The sequence below is a fragment of the Cebidichthys violaceus genome, unplaced genomic scaffold, assembly GCF_023349555.1.
Source record: "Cebidichthys violaceus isolate CVI_PGR_0920_01 unplaced genomic scaffold, fCebVio1.0.p SCAF_47, whole genome shotgun sequence".
Classification (NCBI taxonomy): domain Eukaryota; kingdom Metazoa; phylum Chordata; class Actinopteri; order Perciformes; family Stichaeidae; genus Cebidichthys; species Cebidichthys violaceus.
Genome location: NW_027176672.1, coordinates 1,327,376 through 1,348,036, shown reverse-complemented (window position 1 = coordinate 1,348,036; position 20,661 = coordinate 1,327,376). Strand labels below are relative to the sequence as shown.

General features: G+C 48.1%; 2 protein-coding genes across 2 annotated transcripts; one reads left to right on the top strand and one right to left on the bottom strand.

Moving 5' to 3' along the window:
• The first annotated feature begins 1,698 nt into the window (after positions 1-1,698).
• LOC137886902 (dual specificity protein phosphatase 7-like) lies at positions 1,699-5,448 on the top strand. The gene is made up of 3 exons (XM_068729584.1): positions 1,699-2,423; positions 2,958-3,386; positions 3,970-5,448. The coding sequence occupies exons 1-3, from the start codon at positions 2,054-2,056 to the stop codon at positions 4,278-4,280; spliced, it is 1,110 nt and encodes a 369-aa protein (XP_068585685.1). The 5' UTR covers positions 1,699-2,053; the 3' UTR covers positions 4,281-5,448.
• Positions 5,449-12,480: 7,032 nt separating this feature from the next.
• tnnc1a (troponin C type 1a (slow)) lies at positions 12,481-16,323 on the bottom strand. Its single transcript, XM_068729585.1, has 6 exons — positions 16,216-16,323; positions 14,746-14,776; positions 14,487-14,633; positions 13,852-13,966; positions 13,213-13,349; positions 12,481-13,124 (listed from the first exon to the last, which is right to left on the bottom strand). Exons 1-6 carry the CDS (start codon positions 16,237-16,239, stop codon positions 13,093-13,095), a joined length of 486 nt encoding a protein of 161 aa, XP_068585686.1. The 5' UTR covers positions 16,240-16,323; the 3' UTR covers positions 12,481-13,092.
• Between the last annotated feature and the right edge of the window lie 4,338 nt (positions 16,324-20,661).

The window sequence follows — 20,661 nt, the reverse complement described above, 5'->3', positions numbered from 1 at the left end:
GCGATTCACCCTCAGGTTTGGATCGCATTATGTAACCGAGCTGGGATACATAACAGGTGGGAGTGGAGCAGTCAGGTGACCACCACCGCTATCACGCGAGTGATGTAGTTCTGCTCCAGGATATGAATCACCGCTCCAGCTATTGGAGCTGTGTTGATGAAGTTTGAGACAGCGGGTCATATACCCAACAGCATCGTTTGTGTCTTGGATTTTAACAAACAAGGTCACGCTTAGCCTGAAAGAACTCTTGCTTCACACGCGGTGAATCTAGAAGAACTTCCAGAAAGACGTCGTTGGCAGGAAGCACTCCTTTGTGTGCGTCGTCCGACCTCGTTGCCACACATTAGTTCCTCCATCCATCACCGAGGCTGCTCAGTTCCTGTGTTGCAAAACATCTGAGGGCAGGTCCAATAACTCTGTGGACTTTATGGATGTGAGAGTTTTACTGGGAGAACAACGGTGTAAGAGGACAGGCATGTGTGTGTGTGTGTGTGTGTGTGTGTGTGTGTGTGTGTGGGTGTGTGGGTGTGTGGGTGTGTGTGTGTGTGTGTGTGTGTGTGTGTGTTGGTTATCAAAGGCAGGTGCTGGAATGGTGGTGTGGTGCCTGTTGTTGTGTCTGATCAGTCCATGGTTGAGAGCACATGTGTGTGCAGGTTGAGCTCTATTCCTCATTTGCTGTTAATCCTGATGCTCTGCACATCTGTATCCCCCCCCCCCTCACACACACACACACACGCTCACACAATCACGTGTTGCAGACAGATGAGCTGCATGGCCGGATTTATACCTCTCTCCCCGTCTTACTCCGTCAGGATACACATCAGCAGCCGACCATGACAGCGTTGTGGTCCCTCGTGCATAGCGACGCCGCGTAACACAGCGTGGGAAACTGAAGAAAAAGGTGACGAAGAAATAGAGGAAGTGAGCAATGTGGAGGGTGTGTCTGATCTGATAAATTATGACCATTGCACCGGTGAAATATGACAACTTACTTCCGTGGAGAAGTGATCTGCTGCTCTTCATCAATCAGCACACGTGTTGCTGTGTATGAATGAATGAATAATAGTGATTTCATTGTAAACACTGCATGTGTAATAAACTCATAAGTGTTGTATAATTACTAGTATTGTTATGGGAAGTTACACATGTAACATGGTTTATGTTTTTAAATGTGAATCATGAGAGCGCTTCGGAAAATGCCACATGTAGGTCCGCAGAATTTGGATTAATAACGCAATAATAACGCGTATCAAGTGCAATAATAACAACTCATGTGTTAAACATGTCCACGCCCAATAAACAGACGATTATGTAAGTTGCAACTATGCAAACATTACGCGGGATTATTATTGTCGTGCTAACTCTGACGCACCTCGACACACCTCGTGGGGTTATTTATAATGACAACATTAATAATCACACATAAAACGAAAAGTTACACTGAAACAAACACAGCATTGATATTTAGTGATGACGTTCGCCTCCTTTAATAAAGTCAGGATGAACTTTAAAACGCTGGTTTTATGAATATGATTCATAAATTGACAGAGATTGGCGGAATGATTCCAAACTTTTTTTGTTGCGATAGCTCCGCTATGACTTTAAATCATAAGGAATAAACTCCTCCCTCTTGAGTAGCTCTGCTGTCAAGTTAAAGAAAAAGCGGAGAGCCCTCCCCGTGTATCGGAATGGTGAAACGAGAACGCGCATGGAGGACCCGGGTGCGATGCGCAGTGGTGGAAGTTGACGAAGGCGGTTTACTGGCTGTAAAAACACTCGCATCTAAAACTCGGTGTCCCGTAAAGTGTAATGAGGGTCTCCGTGTAGTCCGGGAGCAGGTCCGCCTCACTGACTGATGGAAACAGAGAAGAGGAGAGGAACAGAGAAAGCTCCGTGCGCCGGAGGAGCGCCGCGCACCGCGTCTCTTCTTCACGTATCTCGGGTGAAATGTAGCGCGTCGCTCGGGTGGACCATGTAGTAAAGTGTTTGTGCTTTTTTTTTGTTGTTGTTGTTGTTTTTTGTTTTTCCGTGTTAGCATGATATTGAGTCCGATATGTCTAATGTGACGCCGAGTAAAAGCGTGGAATGGCTGCAACTCGAGTTGGAGTCCGGGGCCGCGTCCCTGCTGCTGCTGGACTGCCGCTCGCACGAGCTCTACGAGTCGTCCCACATCGAGACCGCCATAAACCTGGCCATACCGGGGCTGATGCTCCGCAGGTTCCGGAAGGGCAACATACCGATCCGGACCATCATCCCCAACCACGAGGACAAGGAGAAGTTCATCAGACGCTGCAAGACGGACACGGTGCTGCTGTACGACGAGTGCTCCGTGGACTGGCAGCACAGCGGCGCTCCGGCGTCCGTTTTGGGTCTACTTCTCCAGAAGCTGTGGGAGGACGGCTGCACGGCGTGTTACCTGGAAGGTGAACACTTCAACCGTCTCATTATTATTATTTATTATTATTATTATTATTATTATTATTATTATTATTATTTACGGGAAGAGGTTTTAAACTTTCAAACACCGACTTTTTGAATCTTAAGAACGAGACAGTAACGTTTTTATTTTATTTTTTAGATTATTGTTGTCGGTCTAACGTTACAGACGTTGACGTCACGTTCAGCGCCAGCGGTCGCCCCGCGTGCTGCGGGTTTTTTTTTTTGCAGGTTTGAAGGCCGTTCCTAAAAGTTTGTGTGTCACTGAGATTCTCAATTAAAATTCCAAAATGGCTGCGCCGTGTTTTGCTCTAGCAGGAACAGGCATGCATTTCATGAATGGTTGCTTCTTTTTTTTTTTGGAGGGGGGAGGGGGGAGGGGGGGGGGGTGGAGCTCCTTCTTGACAGCTCTGCTTCAATAATGCTTTTGTTTTCCATCGTAAACATGATTAGAATGAATAATATTATGATTATGAATAATAATAATAATAAGCTGACTTTGCGTCGTGTCTTTTGTCCAGGTGGGTTTGTGAAGTTCCACACCGAGTACCCCGAGCACTGTGAGACCCTCCTGGACAGCTCCTGCCCCAGCTCCTCCCCTCCGCTGTCCGTCCTGGGTTTCGGGAACCTCCGGATCGGCTCCGACTGCTCCGACGGGGAGTCCGACCGGGAGCCGAGCAGCGCCACCGAGTCCGAGGAGAGCCCCGTCCCCGGCAACCAGCCGGCCTTCCCCGTCCAGATCCTCCCCTACCTGTACCTGGGCTGCGCCAAAGACTCCACCAACCTGGACGTGCTGGGCCAGCACAACATCAAGTACATCCTGAACGTCACGCCCAATCTGCCCAACATGTTCGAGCACGACGGCCACTTCAGGTACAAACAGATCCCCATTTCGGACCACTGGAGTCAGAACCTGTCCCAGTTCTTCCCAGAGGCCATCTCGTTCATAGGTGAGTAGGTCAAGAGCTTTGTAACGAGGTCATTGCTTTCTAATTATGTTTAATGAGAAGCTACCAGCTCGTGCTTCGGAAGCGTTCACTGATGATGACTGCTCGGTAAACTGGTTTGTGAATGGATCTGAGGAGCAGATGGTGGTTTCCACCGCGAGACGCGTTAATTAGACGTTCCCTCTCCGACCGCACGCGCGCTGGCTGTCGTACGACAACATCGCGTCTTTGATGCGGAGCAACGGCGCGTTCGTCTTCAAACTGAACTCTGTATTTCATGTCGGTGCCACAGCGCGATGTTTTCAATTTCACTTTCAATTCGCCGCCGCTTGTTGCCCTGAAACCACAGCCTGTCGCTGACTTGTTTGTTTGCCAGGAACTGGTTTCTAAAAGGGGTTCGAGGGAGAATGAGGAAGGAAACGTCGTCTTCCCTCTCCGGGGTCGTGTGTTTCACAAGTTGTGTTGTTTCGCTGATGTGTGTAATTACCGGTGCACCGTTATTGTGCCACGGCTTGATGTCGAGAGTCAGAATCACATTGATAGCTCACAGAAGTGTTGTTGACTCCCCCCCCCCTTCGTCTTACAGATGAAGCTCGCTCCAAGCAGTGCGGCATCCTGGTCCACTGCCTGGCCGGCATCAGCCGCTCGGTCACGGTCACCGTGGCGTACCTGATGCAGAGACTCAACCTGTCGCTCAACGACGCCTACGACTTCGTCAAGAGGAAGAAGTCCAACATTTCGCCCAACTTCAACTTCATGGGTCAGCTGCTGGACTTCGAGAGGACGCTGGGGCTGCGCAGTCCCTGCGACAACCGCTCCACCGGCGAGGAGCAGCTCTTCTTCACCACGCCGACCAACCACAACGTCTTCCAGCTGGACACGCTGGAGTCAACATGAGCGCCGGCCGGACGGCCTTTTCTTCTTTTTTTTTTTCCAGACTTCCTGTGGTGCGTCTGAGGTTTTTCCTAGATGCCTAAATAGTCACCGTACTTCTGAACCAAAAACAAAAAAAAAAGGAACGACATTGATCTGTTGAAGCGACGGAGAACCCGATCCAGTAGATCCAGCCTGCCTTACTTTCTAACACAAGGATGACTTCGTAACAGCGGGACATTTCAGAACGTTTCTGTTAAAACCAGGACCGTCGTTTGACTGTTACTTGTCGTTCACCAGCTGTAAAGTGGATGTCGATGATTCGATCGCGGCCTTGATGGTCTAAAAAGAGTCTTTTGGTACAAATCCGAATGTGTCTTCTGGGGACCGACGTGGAGATGTGTTTATGACGAGAGAAACAAGTTACCGCGGCGACCCGGCCTTGAAATATTGTCCCGCAGAAAATATGGAGAGCGTCTTTTACACCGACGTCTGGTTCAACGCCACGACGTTAAATATCCGGTTAAAACACGTTACTGTCCATAACCCCCCCCCCCCCCCCCTCGTGCATTCTATTTCTTATAACGGCGTTATTTGCAAAGCTGGTTGTGTACAACACTTCCCGTTGTTGTCGAGGCCTTGACCGTGAAAGTGAACCAGGAATGGAGCTGTACGTACGTCACTGTGTCACTACCGGGTCCAGGTGCACAAGAGGAACCGACGTGTGAGTCGTCGTCGTCGTGGAGGTTTCACTTTATTTTCTACTCAAGTCTGCAGCTATGCTCCCCGTCCGGATGACGTGTAATTATCTGTCTGGTCTCAGAACAAACGAGTGAGTTTGACGTGTGAGAGGGAATGAAAGGAAACTAAATGTGTTCTTACCTCAAAGAGACATTTTCAGGGATTCTGTTTTTTATTTTATAAGTCATCTGTATCTCGTCACGGCCTCTTAATTAAAGTGCATCCAAGGGCTGTTTGTAAAGATGTACATAACGTGTGTGTGTGTGTGTGTGTGTGTGTGTGTGTGGGGGGGGGGGGGGTTCTTAAAATCATGAAGGATGTGAAAGTGACCCCGTGTTGACCCTTCTGTACAGTGTATGTAAAGCAAAATGTCCAAGACATTCTGTACAAGTTTATACAACAAATATATTGTATATTTTTACTTGAAAAAAAAAAAAAAAACGCTTTTGTTTGTGTGAGGAGTTTTTATTTCTATCACTCTTTCATAAAACTAAACTGAAAAAGGGGGGGGGATGTGGTGTTGAGTGAGGACCTCAGACCGCTCCGAGGACTCGTGGCTCTGGTCTCGTCCCGGGTCACCGAGGCTCTGGGTGCGGGTCAGATGGTCCGCTGACTTCCTGTTTTCCACCAACAAGCTTCTCTTGACACAAACACAAGTGACATCTCTCAACACCACGGTGTAGGCCACGCCCACCGCCAGTCGACCCGAGCAGCGCTGAGAGGAAGTGGACTCGGCTCGCGCTCCACCACAGACACACTTCAGACCGGCTCTCCTCCCGGCGTTGTGCAACGTGCATTTGAAGCGTTTACATGGTACATTATTATATAGTATGAGATGTGAGACGAGGTGTGGTGATCTAGTAGTACAGTATAGTACAGCAGTAAAACTACAGTAGTGTAAGATAAAACGTGATATCATCTCTAGTATAGTACAGCTATATATATATATATAATATAAACCCTAGCTTTAAGAAGGAAGCATCAAAGATGATATTAATGTATCATTATATTCAATATATACATTTTCATGAATATCAGGCAGAACAAGGTGAAACACACTCGTGTGTTATTGCCAGTGGCAGACGTGTGAACAATTAGACGACGCAATAATATGAAGATTTCCAAAAAGCTGCTGGAAGAAATAAGTGTTCCTCTCCTGAGTGTGGTGTCAGATTTATGCGTCGGTTGAATTCTCCGTTGGCTCGGTGTTGTTAGATTTATTCCTACGTTCTTCACCAGACGACAGAAAACGCGATGCGGTGGATTCTTCTTCCCCTGAAGAGATCATTTCATGGACCGGTGGTGGGAAATGTTCTGTAGCTGATCTGTGCAGCACTTCACGGTCCAATAACTGTCACTCTGTGGGGATTTAATGACTCAAACACGCCACTAAAAACACTCGGACTTCCAGCTCCGGTGAGCTGAGAACTCAAAAACCCTTCAGCTTCTCACATCAGTAAATTCAGACACGGCACGTGAAGGGACTTGCACCGCCTCGCCGTGGCGGTAATTAAAGCTGCTGAGTGATGGGTTTTCCGGCGTGACTGAACCCGGCTCGCCGCATACCTGCAGGGCGAGCCTGTGATCAGGACCGAGAGGACCCGGGATGAGGCAGGAGGCCATGGGGGTCGCTGCAGAGGGGTGGTTAGATGGGAGTGAGAGCCGTTAGACAGTAAATCATATTTCATATATAACATTTCTTATTGCTGTTGACGGGTGGGATTCCCTTGCAGCTACTTTTTTTTGGCACCAGCTGAGTTAAGCATAGCCTTCTTCTTCTTCTTCTTCTTCTTTCTGTTGTTGTTGTATTCTGTAATTACGAATCGTCTTGTGTCCCGCTGCCGCCTGAACAGCCGCCTGTTCTTCCATCCCGTCATTAAGTTAACTCAGCGGAATCAGTCGGAAACTCGTGTGAAGAGAAATTACAGAGAAATTACTGTGAAATGCAGCAGAGAACTTTTTAACTAAAACCTTTGATGAGGACAAAAAAAAAAAGATAATTTCCATGTATAGAAGTGTGTGTGTGTGTGTGTGTGTGTGTGTGTGTGTGTGTGTGTGTGTGTGTGTGTGTGTGAGCCCTTCTTCTTTTTTTGCGTGTGGCTGTCACAATATGTTTTGGGTGACAGGAGTATTTTTGGTTCCTGTTGTGATCACACACGAAGGGAAGCAGAGGCTAACGCGGTGCTTACTCAGCATCGCCGGGGAAGCAGATGTGCATGAGACTGACGGGATTTTAGCTTTGGGGTGGGCTGACGTGTGTGTGTCTGTTTGCAAGCATGGTGTATTATGTGTGTGTGTGTGTGTGTGTGGGTGGGTGCGTGTGTGTGGTAGAGGCTGAGCAGAAGCCAGTCGAAGCTGGTTCACACCTGCTGCGGTTATGAGAGCATAGTTAGCATACTGCATGACTGACGGTAATTTCACAGCTGCTCCTGCCTCTGATGCACGATGACTGGAGAGACTCATTTATTCAGCTCGCTGAGCAGATGAGGACCAGCTCACCTTGTAGTCTTCAGCAGAACTAAGGAGTGTTTAGTATTGCCGTACAGTGACGGCTCTAATAGTTCCACCGTTATCCTACTACATGATGCGTGTGAGGGGGGAAGCGTCATCTGAGTAACTTGGATTTGGACTCCCCGTGGTGCTTACAGCAGATGTTCAGGGCCTGAGGAGAATAATCCCGGTGTTTGGTATTTTGCCATCGTGTCACCGAAGAGGAGGTGACATCACGGACGGCTGAGCCACGCTGTCTTTATGTCTGAGAGAGAGAGAGACACCAGACAGAGAGAGAGACACCAGACACACTGGATCCTTTTAAAGCCAGTATCGGTTAACGGTCGCACTGAAAACACAGACGTTCCCTTTTAGCCACGGGTTCCACGGAGCTATGTATAAACCGTAGCGGCATGGCACGCATTACCACGCCAGTGATTGCATCTCCTGTTGTTGGGGGGAATTGACATTCCGATTCCCGGAACCCTTGAATCACGTCGAAGCCGTTCGCGACGCTTCCTACTTCCCCGTGTTTGTGGTGGAAGAAGACTCCAGAGAGGAAAGCTCACGTTCAGAAGATGGAGCAAAGCTCACCATACCGTAAACTTTAACGTCACCGCGACTATTCTTTAGTGAGCGTGTTTGCAGCCCTGTCACCGGTGGCGATTGAGACTTCTGCTGTTACGACATCCATCAAGTGACGCGACAGGAAGCGTCTTATCTCTCCAGGAACAAACAGATACAACGTCTCCCTGAAACGAGCCCTCACAACGCCGACTCTCGCGAGACTTGAATCTCTCCTGAGAGACATGCATGTCCTCTGACAAACTGTGAGCGTTGGCAGGGAGGATACTGGGTCATGTGTGTAAAGCACAGCCACATGGAAGACTCACAAGCCATCTGTTAACACCAGAAGTCTCTCATTTTCGTGGCCAATCTCGCCATCCGGCGACGTACAGTACAGCCCCGCCGCGCTCACCGAGCACAAGAACAAGGTGATGTTTGTTTGCGGTTTAATCCGTGGGGGGGGGGGGGGGAAGGGGAATGAAAGGGAACATTCCTCGTGTGTTGCTAGACCCGACAACAAAGGAAAGGTCACCCGTCCGTCATGTGCTCTTTTTGCTTGGGAAGCTGAACGGAGGAGGCCGCGCTGGGAGCCAGTCTTGCCGTCTGGTATGCCATTCACACGAGGCCATATGTTGCTCACAGTACAGGACTGCAGAGCGAGCCAAAGATCACGTCTGTGCTTCGACAACACTAGTGACCAACATAGTGATGTCATGGCACGGGGGGGGGGGGGGTCGGGGGCGCAGGAGTTTCCAAGAGTCTGTCGCTTGAGACGAACAAATTATCGCTGAAGACATCTCTTATTTCTCCAGCCGGACATTTATAGTGGCTGTACTTAAAGTGGCCGTAATAAATATTCTTTATAGCTCTTTTGTTTTAATGCACAACTTCTACTTGTTGTGTTTTGTAGTTTCAACATTGTAGTATTGCTACTTTTAAGTATGCAATGTAAATACGTCTCTCACACACTCACACACAAACACACAGAGACTAGTTCCCTTTTTCAAAGTGGTAAAAATAGATAAACCCTCCAGTGGTACATTAAAATGAAACAATCGCTGTGATTCATGGGAATCAATGAATAGTCATTATGGAATTTGAGAGCTCTGCGTCTCGTAGCGCTGCTGTTCTGTGGGCCCTGATGGCCGAGCGGTCCGGAGACAGTGCTTCAGTGTTCTCAGCACCAGAAGTGGGACGGAGCATCGTGACACTTCTGTCTGTTCGAGTGTGATCTGCAGTCCTTCCACTCTCTCTTTGTCCAAAGCGTTCCACTTCCTCATTGTGTATTTACAGCAACAACAACAAACCGACCGCTTGCTCTCCAGAAACTGTATCTAGATTATTTAGAATAATTCTTTTTTGGGAACCCGTAAAACATCAAGCATACAGTTGTCAGAATAAAAGCTGACAACGAATCTTTTTGGGAGATTTTGGGAGCATAATGTTCATTTCATTTCACGCTGATGTGAACGGTGAATGAGACATCAGGCTGTGATATTCAGCGCTGGACAACTTCCAACACCACGTGATGTGGAGAAGCCAGAAAAACAGGAATCCTCTCAAACCAAAGAGCCCGCTGGCTTCAATACGAGGTCTGCATGCGTGGGCCGCAGCGAGACGGTGCGAGTAGTCAACGCCTTCCCAACGCTGAACCGCGTCCGGGGGATTCCTCGCTCCTCCGTCTGTAAATCACACTGAGCCGGTTCTGAAAACCTCCCACCGTCGGCGTGACTTACTAACACAGAATCAGGACAAGTTCATGGTGCATCATGACTCTTGTGTGATCTGATGGGTGATTTATAAATCAATAAACCAGTGTGTGTGTGTGTGTGTGTGTGTGTGTGTGTGTGTGTGTGTGCTCTATATACAGCTCCATATCTGCCTGACTCACTCTTAGCCAATGGAATAACCCGTTTCACCCAGCACACACACACACACACACACACACACACACACACAGAGTTAGAATAAAAGTGAATGAAGCCAGTTACATCATATTGATAGCTTACTATTATCTATGCAAATCCCCTCTATCTCTGCCTCCTTCAGAGGTCAGTGTTACAGGGTTGCGAGAGTTCCACACAAAGAGGAAAATAGGTTTTACGTGTCCCTGAACTCCACATTACCAAAGGTGGCTCGTAACCGCACTGTGTGTGTGTGTGTGTGTGTGTGTGTGTGTGTGTGTGTGTGTGTGTGTGTTAATAACAGCAGGCATGAGTCATCAGGCCCCTTCTTACGTAACTGCATCACTTCCCCACCCAACTTGCTGCTAGTGCGCCACACCCCAGATTCATTCACTCACACGCTGCTCAGCTGCTGCCCAGCCTCCCATTGATGGCGGGGAAAGCACCGCTCGGCTCGGCTCCGAGTTTATTGAGGACACGAGCAGCAGAGCGGCCATAATCTGTGAGATGAAAGGAAAAGAAACATGTCAAACTTGAACATCTTTTCACCTCGTGTTATCACTCAAAGCAGTGGGGGTTTATTTGGGGGGGGGGGGGGGGGGGGTCTGTGGGTCTGGAGATGGTGCAGTGGATTTAGTGCGTTATCTTTGTCAGACTGCTGAGATCGGGGTGGCAGAGCAGCTGTGCTTCACTGCTGATTGGGGTTTAAAATCCCATCAGTAACACAGACCGTGAGGACCGGACGGAGCTAACGGGAGCCTGGGGGGGGGGGGGGGGGTCAGGCCACACCGCCTTTACCGGCTCTCACACACACACACACACACACACACACACACACACACACACACACACATGACACGGTCCATCTCATCTCACAGCGGAAATAATATAGAAAAGATCAGCTACGATCCAGACACGGATGCTTTTTGTTTTTAGAAATGATATTCATTTTGTAAATGGACTAACATGAACCCTCATCCGAGTCCTCCCGTGAGGTTAAGATTTTGTCTATTTATGGTTATTATTAAAATATTATTCTAACAACTTCCATATCATCAACTCCGTCTTCACCCTGACTGTAGGTGAGCACTGTCTGTTTTGTGGAGAGAGAGAGAGAGAGAGAGAGAGAGAGAGAGAGAGAGAGAGAGAGAGAGAGAGAGAGAGAGAGAGAGAGTGAGTATCTGAGCCATGAAACCTCCTCGTCCTCCGGGTCCCGGATCCGAGCCGGACAAACAGACGCAGTTGTGTGTTTTCCTGCTGACATCAAGCGGCCGCAGCGCAAACTGCAGCCGCTTCACCTGGGAACTAAGTTGAACACGGCCAACAGCAAATGTCTTTAATATAATATGAATTATAATATGAATATATTTTCCTTTCGGTTGAGCAGTTCCTCAGAATGTGACGCTGACGTTCACTCTAGAATCAGATGTGTGTCGGTGTGAGACGATGCAGATAGTTCTATCTACCAACACGTGTCAGAATTGAAGCCCTTTCAACAATAGAACTGTTGTCCCCTTTGTAGATAAATAGCATTCTTAATATGGACAAAGGCATCTGATTGTCAACTGGTGCGGGTCAATCCAGACCCCCTAACATGGGCACTAACATGATTAGACATAAATAGCTCCTGTCTCAATAGACTGTGTAACTCAACACGCACACCCCGACCACGGGAATAGTTCACATGCCGCAGACAAGAGCTGCTAAAGAACACAAATCACACGCACGCATCAGCCGTTTCACGCTGACACTGTGTCTCGTTTTTTGGGTGTTTCAGGCCTCCTCTGCTCGTCTGTTTTGCCGTGTGAGCAGCAGAGGAGGCGAGCATGTGATCGGCCTGCAGAATCCCCCCCCAAAAAAAGAGCGGCGAGGCGAATCTGGAGCGAGATAGTGAACTAAGTGTCGTCGATAACAACTGCTGAAAAGCACCGACCTGAGGACAGAACGACGCGTCTGCAACGAGCCAACTCTGCTCTTAAAGGGCCAGCTCACAACATAGTTACTCGTCCTCTCACCTGTAGAGTGATATTCATCAATTAACATTGTTTTACCGGGAGTTTCCTTGGAGATGCGGGCTGCAGAGACGTCTGCTTTCTCTACAATGGGATGGGACGAGATGGAACACGGCTCGTGGAGCTCAAAGTGAACCAATTAGAAAAACTCCAGAGCAACGCCTCTTTCCAGAAATCAAGACCCGGTTCCTGAAGACAATCCACAGAGCTCGTTCTGGAAAGTTCCATGTAGGAAGTATGGTTTAAAGAAAATAGTCCCTGTATGAACCGTGAAGCTCTGTGGATTATCTTGAGTAACCGGGTCTTGATTTCTGGAAAGAGATGTTGCTGTGGAGTTTTTTTAATGTATCCCCAAACAAATCAATCTAGATTGATAATTATCACTACAGGTAAGAGGAAGAATCTGTATTTTTTTTTATTTATTTTGGGGTAAACTTTCCCTTTAAAGTGAAGATTATGAATATGTTTAAATTAGACAAAATGGAAAAAAAATTGACAACATGACAGCTCTGACAAATGCATCTTGTTTATTACATGAGAGCAAATTCCAAACTGACTTTTGGTGTAGAAGTATGCAGGCGCTCCAGGGGGGGCCTGAGAAGGGGGGGGGCGGGGTAAAGAGTCCTGAGGGTCTCTTAAACATACCGAAACGTACACAATGCACAGTATACAGACTGGATCCAGCACACATCGCTCTGAAAGTAGGATCAGTCAGCCGGAGCCTGGTGTGAAGCTCTGTTAGCTCATGAACGTGTTCCAGCCTCTCTTTCGTACGCTGCCTGTGGCACTTCAGAGGTAAGATTTAGTCGGAAACAAACACAAAGTTGATAGTTCGAGCAGCCAATCAGGTACGCTATAGAAAACATAAGTAATTTGGATACATTTACACAAATTCTGTATACACGGGCACCAAAAAGTAGTTACAAACTGTATTTACAACGATGCAAGAGATGGTAGAAAAATACATAAACGTTCAGCTACAGTATTCCACTTGAATCTTGCAAAGTCGTTCCGTTGTTTCTGTCGGCGGCGTTTCCAAATCAGCTTCCAGTTTTCCACAGATGGCCGCGGAGTCACAGAGAAAATACAAAAATAACACTCTGGCTCTTCTCTTGTTCAGGACTACTCCACTCCTTTCATGAACTCCAAGAACTCTGCAGGGTTAAGGGGAGACGTGGTTAGCAAAGAGCTCTCTTCTTTGCCGCGTGTTCAGAGCTACACAACCGTTTCAAAACTCCTCACCGTCGTAGTCGATTTTGCCGTCGTTGTTCTTGTCCCCGTCTTTCATCAGCTCCTCGATGTCGTCCTCGGTAATCGCCTCTCCTGTGGATTCCAGCATCATCTTCAGCTCGTCCAGGTCAATGTAACCATCTGCGTTCCTGCAAAAAAATAAATAAATAAATCAAAAAAGGGAGTGAAATATATTAATGCACATAATAAAAAGCTGAGTTAAGCTTCACAGATGGCAGTGGAGGAGGTGGCGTGTTTGTGTGACATGTGACCGATCGTATCTTTAAGTGTTTGGGAAACCGTCATTGTTAGAGAGAGAGCGAGAGAGAGAGACAGAGAGAGAGAGAGAGAGAGAGAAAGTTACTTCTTTGATGCTAAGACGAGGTGTCTGGCTTACATGGAGTGGGTGTTTGAAATATTCCGTGCTGTCAAAAAGGATTACGGAGCAAACAGCCCGCCGTACTCTGCAGAGCCGCCTGGCATTTTGTCAGTACTCATAATTGCACATGGGGAGCATACTTTGCTAGAGATACTCCATGAGGGATTTCATCTCTCGTCTGTGGTGATTTATTTTCTTTACAGCATCTTAAGCTTTTTAACATGAAATGGGGCAAACTTGCAACAGGTTTGAAAACAACAAAAAAAACTCACTTGTCGAACATGCGGAACAGCTCCGCCAGTTCCTCCTCTGACTTCCCTTTGCTGTCGTCCTTCATGCATCTCACCATCATGACCAGGAACTCGTCAAAGTCCACCGTGCCGCTCCCTGGACACACACACACACACACACACACACACACACACACACACACAATGCACTTCATCACGCCGCCTCGGTCCACACTGGATAGACTTTCATATCAAATCAAAACACAGTGTCGGAACCTGCGATATTTAATTTAACTCTCTGTAATTAACACAAGGGAAAAACTACAGATTGGGCTTTTAAACGTCTATTTATCAAGCAAACCCAGGACGCTTCTATCTATGTTTCATCATTACAGCACATAGAAAATTCAGGTTGACTTGTGCATCATCTGATACACGCATGTCCCTTTAATTCAGCCCGACGCGTCTCGTTGTGCGTGAGACCCTTGACAATGGTTTGACATTAAGAGCTCAGAGGGTTTGAACCGGAGCCTGTCTGCACCGCATGATTGTGCGATGATGGACCTGCCGGCTGCTCCGTGGAGACGAGGAGGATCAGCGGCAATCAAGCGGTCATTTAGTTTGTTGTGCCGTTAGCTAGCGCCGGGGGAGGGGGAGGTGGGGTTTTTTTTATTTACCGTCTTCGTCCACCTCGTCAATCATCTCCTGCAGCTCCTCCGGTGTGGGGTTCTGGCCGAGCATCCTCATCACCTTCCCCAGCTCCTTGGTGCTGATGCAGCCGTCCTCCGCATCTTGTACGAAGATGTCAAAGGCGGCCTTGAACTCTGCAACGCACGGGACAGGGTGAGCCCCACGTTTGCAAACAGCTGTGGACATTGTGCAGATGAATGAATTCATGTTTGATGTGTGCAGTCAGAGGTCGTGTAGCTCACGCACCATTTTTCTGTTCGTCTGTCAGCTGCTCAACCTGCAAGAAGTGAAGAGTTGAAGTAGTAAATGCTTTGGTTATCTGATTGATCCAATTCTGTGCATTCTCAGACACTGTCTGTTTAAATGTGTGTGTCTTACTCATCATGCATTTCGTACCAACGCTCAAAAAAAAAGTGTGGCACTTCTTACGGAAATCACTTATCGATATCTGAACTCGATTCTCTTGTTTCGGTGACTTTTCAGTCAACAAAAGGTAACGTCTGACCCACACACACACACACACACACACACACACACACACACACACACACACACACACACACACACACTGGGCCATCCTCGACAGAACCTATATATCATGTGAGAGCCCAGTAAGAGGAGGAGCTAAAAATAAACAGACAAGGATCAGGAACCACAGATAAAGGACACAATACACGGTGCTTTAAATTAGCATAGCTGTGGATCTAACCCAACAATGGAACAGTAATCCTGGAAAAGCTACCACGAATGAGAGAGGGAGACAGCTGCTTATGTAAGAGTTATTGTTTGTCGTCCGCTATAAATTAAACACAAAACACATGCAGACACGCTCTCACACACACACACACACACACACACACACACACACACACACACACACACACCTCTGGTTGTGATATATGAAAAAAAAAGAGATTCCATCTAAACAAACAATCGTACATTCCTGTGTGTGCGCGCTCTCTACTGTCTCAGCTGCACCGCTCACTCTGGGCTGTGAGGGACGGGACAGCCGGCCGACCGTCCGGGGCGGAGACGGGACAGACAGCCGCAGCCACACGGCTTTCGGGCTCACAGATAATGCTGGAATTCAGTCGCGGGGGGTTTATCTAAACCTGAAGCCCTTCTCTGGCACCAGAGGACCACGGACCACGAAAGCATTCTGAGCAAACGGCCAAAATTAGCCATGTGAAGGGGCGACCGTTCCATTTGAAGTCACGAATGAAGCGGGGCGCGACGCGGACCAGCGACCTGTCCTGCCAGTGACCTCCCCGAGTGGCTCCTATCAGCTCTGATAGGCGCTGGAGCGAGGAGAACATCTAGAGACGTATATGGTGTCAGGGCTCCTCTGACATCGGCTGGTGATGGAGGCGACGTGCTGCGCAAGCAGGGATTTGTCAAGTACCGTCAGATGAGCGAAGTGATGGGAGACTTTTATATAGGACACATGTAGAGACACATGTAGTGACACATGTAGAGACACATGTAGTGGCAGAATATCATGCAACGACCACTGACACAGGACGGAGTAAGAAAGTTAAGTCACTCATTGTAGGTCACTAATAACACATGTTAGGGATTAGGGTTTGTGAAAACAGCATCACCCTCGTATCACATTTAGTTCACACACACACACACACACACACAGATTTTTTTTTTTTTTTGGGGAGCATCCAACAAACTACAACCAGAGGAAGAGCCGGTGGTGAGAGGACGTACCGCTGCCTTGTAGATGTCGTTCATGTTGGAGGCTCGTCTGCTGCCTGTCGCGACGGCGTCCTGGCACAGAGGAAGGAGGTTCTGTCCAGCTCAGGGCAGGACACTGGCCTCATCCTGGGAGGGTTTTATAGCAGGAGCCTGGCGCTGTCTGGACCCCCCTCCCCCCATCCCCATCCCCATCCCCACCCCGGACCCCAGCCTCCCCTCTGTTTTGTGCCTCGGCGTGTGTCCACCAGCGTGTGTTTGTGTGTCATTTGGCCAATCTGTCACAATCACCCGGCTCAGATAAAAATGCGGCAGCTCTTAGGGGGCATACTTTGGATTGGAATGAAGTGAGGGGGCACGGTGAGGCCTAATCTCCAGGGAGGGGGCTATAGAGACACTCAACATTCCTCCAGACCTGGACCAGAGACACAGAGGGCTCTGGAAGTTGTGTGTGCGTGTGTGTGTGTGTGTGTGTGTGTGTGTGTGTGTGCGTGTGTGTGTGTATATGTGTGTGTGTGTGTCTGACGCAGGGGGTAGCAGAGAAGGTAAGAGGGTGGAGGCCAGCCGACCGTGAAAGGAGGAGAGAGAGAAGGAGGGCGAGTCTGTGGAGTGAAATATAGACTTTTCACGGCAGACATTTTGACTCATCTCACAGTGAATAGCACCGGGGTAAGTAGTAACGTTAACGACGGTTCCATTCCATTTAAGGCTCCTAACGAGCCATGCCAGCGCCTGACACTGGACCTGGACCCGGAGCACCTAAATGGAATGCAGCCAAAGTTTGTGTTATTTGTTACAACTGTGCTTTTATCTGCCGGGAAAATAGACTTTTAGGTTTCGGTAAAGCACCTTCTTTTGCAGCTCATTCTCGTGTCGTCGTCTGTAGAGAAAGAGACAAAAAAAAAAAAAAAAAGTAGATCATTTAAAAAGGAGTAGAGGTGAATCAGATTCTGGTTCTGGTTCTTACAGCACTGAGGACGACATTATCTTATTATAAACCTTGAAGCAACAGTTTCCACTAAGCCGTTATCTGATTTTCCTGAACAAAAATAGTCCCTATAAATAAGAACTGTTCAGCGATGCTTCAAATCATACTCAACAGATTTACTCTGGAACACAACTCAGGCCATTGCCCCTCTAAGGGATTCACACGGATTCTTAATTCTTATTAATAAGCCTTCACGTGCGACACAGATTCCGTCAGCAGAGGGCGCTGTTCACTGTATATCCGCTAAATTAAATTGTTGCGCAAGCCTGCCTGAGGATATCCAATTTACCAACAGTGGGGTAGGTGAGAAATCTGGGTCAAACAAACCAAACACTTGCAGACACATTTAAATTGAATTGTACACAGAGCAAGACTCTGCAGCATCTCCTCCTCCATGTTCTTTTGAAACAAGGCCATCTCAATCACTTGACAGTGATTCACACACACACACACACACACACACACACACACACACACACACACACACACACACACACACACACACACACACACACACACGTGCTCTTACAAAAAGCTCTCTCTCTATCTCTCTCTCTCACACACACACACACACACACACACACACACACGCGCGCGCGCGCGCGGAGCATGCTGTGGCAGGCATTCTAAGTGACGAGTGATCATGCTGGTTTATAATGGGATGCTAATGGGGACTGGCACAGCTTACAAGCATCATACAGCCACTCAGAGAGACACGGGGAGAGAGGCAGAGAGCTCACAGTGAACAACATGTCCTACTCTCTCACACACACACACAGATATATACAGACACAGATCTCCTGACAAAGACCTCACATCAGTGCACATCAGTCACATGCAAAGGTGGAGCTTCCATGGGAGACAGACAGGCGAGGAGGTGAGGAGGGGATGTAAGGTATGGGGAGGAAGGGGGGGGGGAGGTTTTGTGTTGGTGTTCCGTGTTTCACTCGTTCGTCAAAAAAACAGAAACCCGTAAATGAAAACACACTGCTTGTACAACGCTGCGGGAATTCAGAGCAGCAATGAAACGTCATCAGTGGCACCGGCTCCATCAGCTGAAACCCAAAGCATACTGATGAGCTGCACACGGTCAGCCAGACACGTTCATCGGGAGAGCCGCGTGCAGTCTGGTGGGCGCCAAGAGTGACGAGCAGCTCTCTGCAGGGGGGCACTGGTAGGTTCTAATGTAAAGCTTCCACCGCGCACACACACACACACACGTGCACGCCCCCACAGTCGCATGCTGCTGTAGTACCGAGGGCTGGCACGCGCACCAAAGGAAGCATATGTAGTGGCGTTTCGTTGGAGCTCTCCACCAATTTCCTCTTACAGAGCGAGGCTGACGACAGAGCCAGCCATCTCCTCCACACGGCGCAATCAGACAGCGCATCTCAAATCCACAATTCACCGCACACCGCTTTTTGAGGGGTTGCCATAGAAACTCTGCTGGGTAGAAGCGGGCAGAAAATGAGAGGAGATGAACGGGGCTATTTCCCCCCCGTCCCCCCCCCCCCGCCTCCACCCTCCACCCTCCACCCTCCACCTCCCTCTCTGCCTCCCTGCCACCACATTTTGTCCTCAGAGTGACTGTATTATTTTCTATTCATTGCCTGTTATGCGCGTGCATGCTCACATTAAATTGGCTTAAACATATGGGGATCACAATTGGGGTTAACAGTGTTTTGTTTGTGCTGCAGAACCATTCATGCAAATTTACTAAATCCACAAGTCCGAATGATCACACTGTACGTCTCTGAACGCTGCAACGCGCTGCTCTCAGTTCTGTTGCATCCAACCAGGTTATGAGGAATGTTTTGAAGTTGCACAGGCGTTGCACATTGTGCACGTGAGTCCTATACTTAACATGATAGTAGTTTATCTGACTGGTTCGTCATTTGAAAAGATGAATCAACCGACAACATCTTCCTGCAGAAAAGGTAGATTCCATGAGTGCGATGGTGTCAAAATGCCCGAGGCGTAGCGTCTCATGCTGGCAATACTGAATCAGCTGGACTACATTTGTGAAGGTCTACTACTATGCACAGCATACATCATGTCAATTTAAATACTCGTGTGATATAATGATTGGGTTGACGTGCAGCTGAGCTTAAAGCAGAGGTCCTCCTCCTCCTCCTCCTCCTCCTCACCTCCGTCGTTGCCGAGGGGCGGAGGGGAGCTGAGCCTGTCAAGTCTCTCTTTCTTTCTCTCTATTCTTTCCTCCCTCCATCCATTTCTCTCTGCCTCCTTTCATTGATGACCAACCCGTCAGCAGCTCCTGTTGTGGCAGGCTGTGAATGCTCTGCATGGGACTGAATGATGCACAGTGGGTTTTTTTCCCTCTTCTTCACCGCCACCGTGAAAGCATCTCTGCCTGTCCAGTGAGCGCTTTATCAAGAGAGAGGCCCCGATCTCTGATCGGTGACAATGTCTAACCCAAATTGAGGGATTTATCTTTAGAGATGAGGGAGAGGGTCGTCTTTGCTCTGCTTCACTGCGTTCAGTGGTTCCTTTCTCAAACTCTTTTGCGCCGAGGCACTCGGCGTTACGCAGTGTTCCTTACATCGGAGCTCTAATGAGCCAGTGGCCACATTAGCTCCAGCGCCGATAGAGATAGAGCCGCGCACTAACTCTCTGCCAGGGGGCAGCGTTTTCCAGTCCACTGGACCACCAAGTCGCGCCTACCACCCCTTTCTTCCAGACCCCCCCCCCCCCTCCAACCTCTATAATAAAGCATGAGACACCCGGGACAGATTTCCTCTCAGATATATGGCGGAAGAAGTTCCCTTCGAGCAAGAGAGGAAAAAGAAGCGGTCAAGATTCTGTCTCGAGATTCATCATCGAACACGCTTTTCTGTGGCAATGTTGAAAAAAATATAATAGTGGATCCATCATGTGAAATATAGGACAACTCCCTGTGAAGTTTGTCTTTCTACTAAACGTGTTTTAAATAATCACTGCAAACACCGGAGGTCACATTCTCTGTGCATAAAGGTCTCTATAGTCACAGATGAGATGAGAAAGTTCTATTAGTGATTTCTGTTAAGAATCATTATGATTCATAAACAGAGAAACATAAAGGTGTGTCAAAGCAGTCCCTACAGTTATAATGTATCAGATTCAGTTTCCCACAAAGAATCACACACCCAACAAATACACAATCATAATATATTACATGTATGAAGCTCATAGGAAAGCTCCAGCTGTAAATGTTTATTATTGTGACAGTTGCTTTAAATTTCAGAATGCATCACTAATAATTTGATTCATTTGAATTGACCCTATAAGCACTGTTGTCGCTTTTTTTTTGGAAAAAATGAATAGTGAATAGAGGGCTAACGGTGCGGAGCGGGTTTAATATTTGAACACAGTAAGTTGGATTTTGAAGCCCATATAAATGTAGCCTGTGACAAGAGTAGAGAACTCTCTCTGCGTGCACACACACCCATTTTGGATTTGTCACTGCCTTCTCCTCT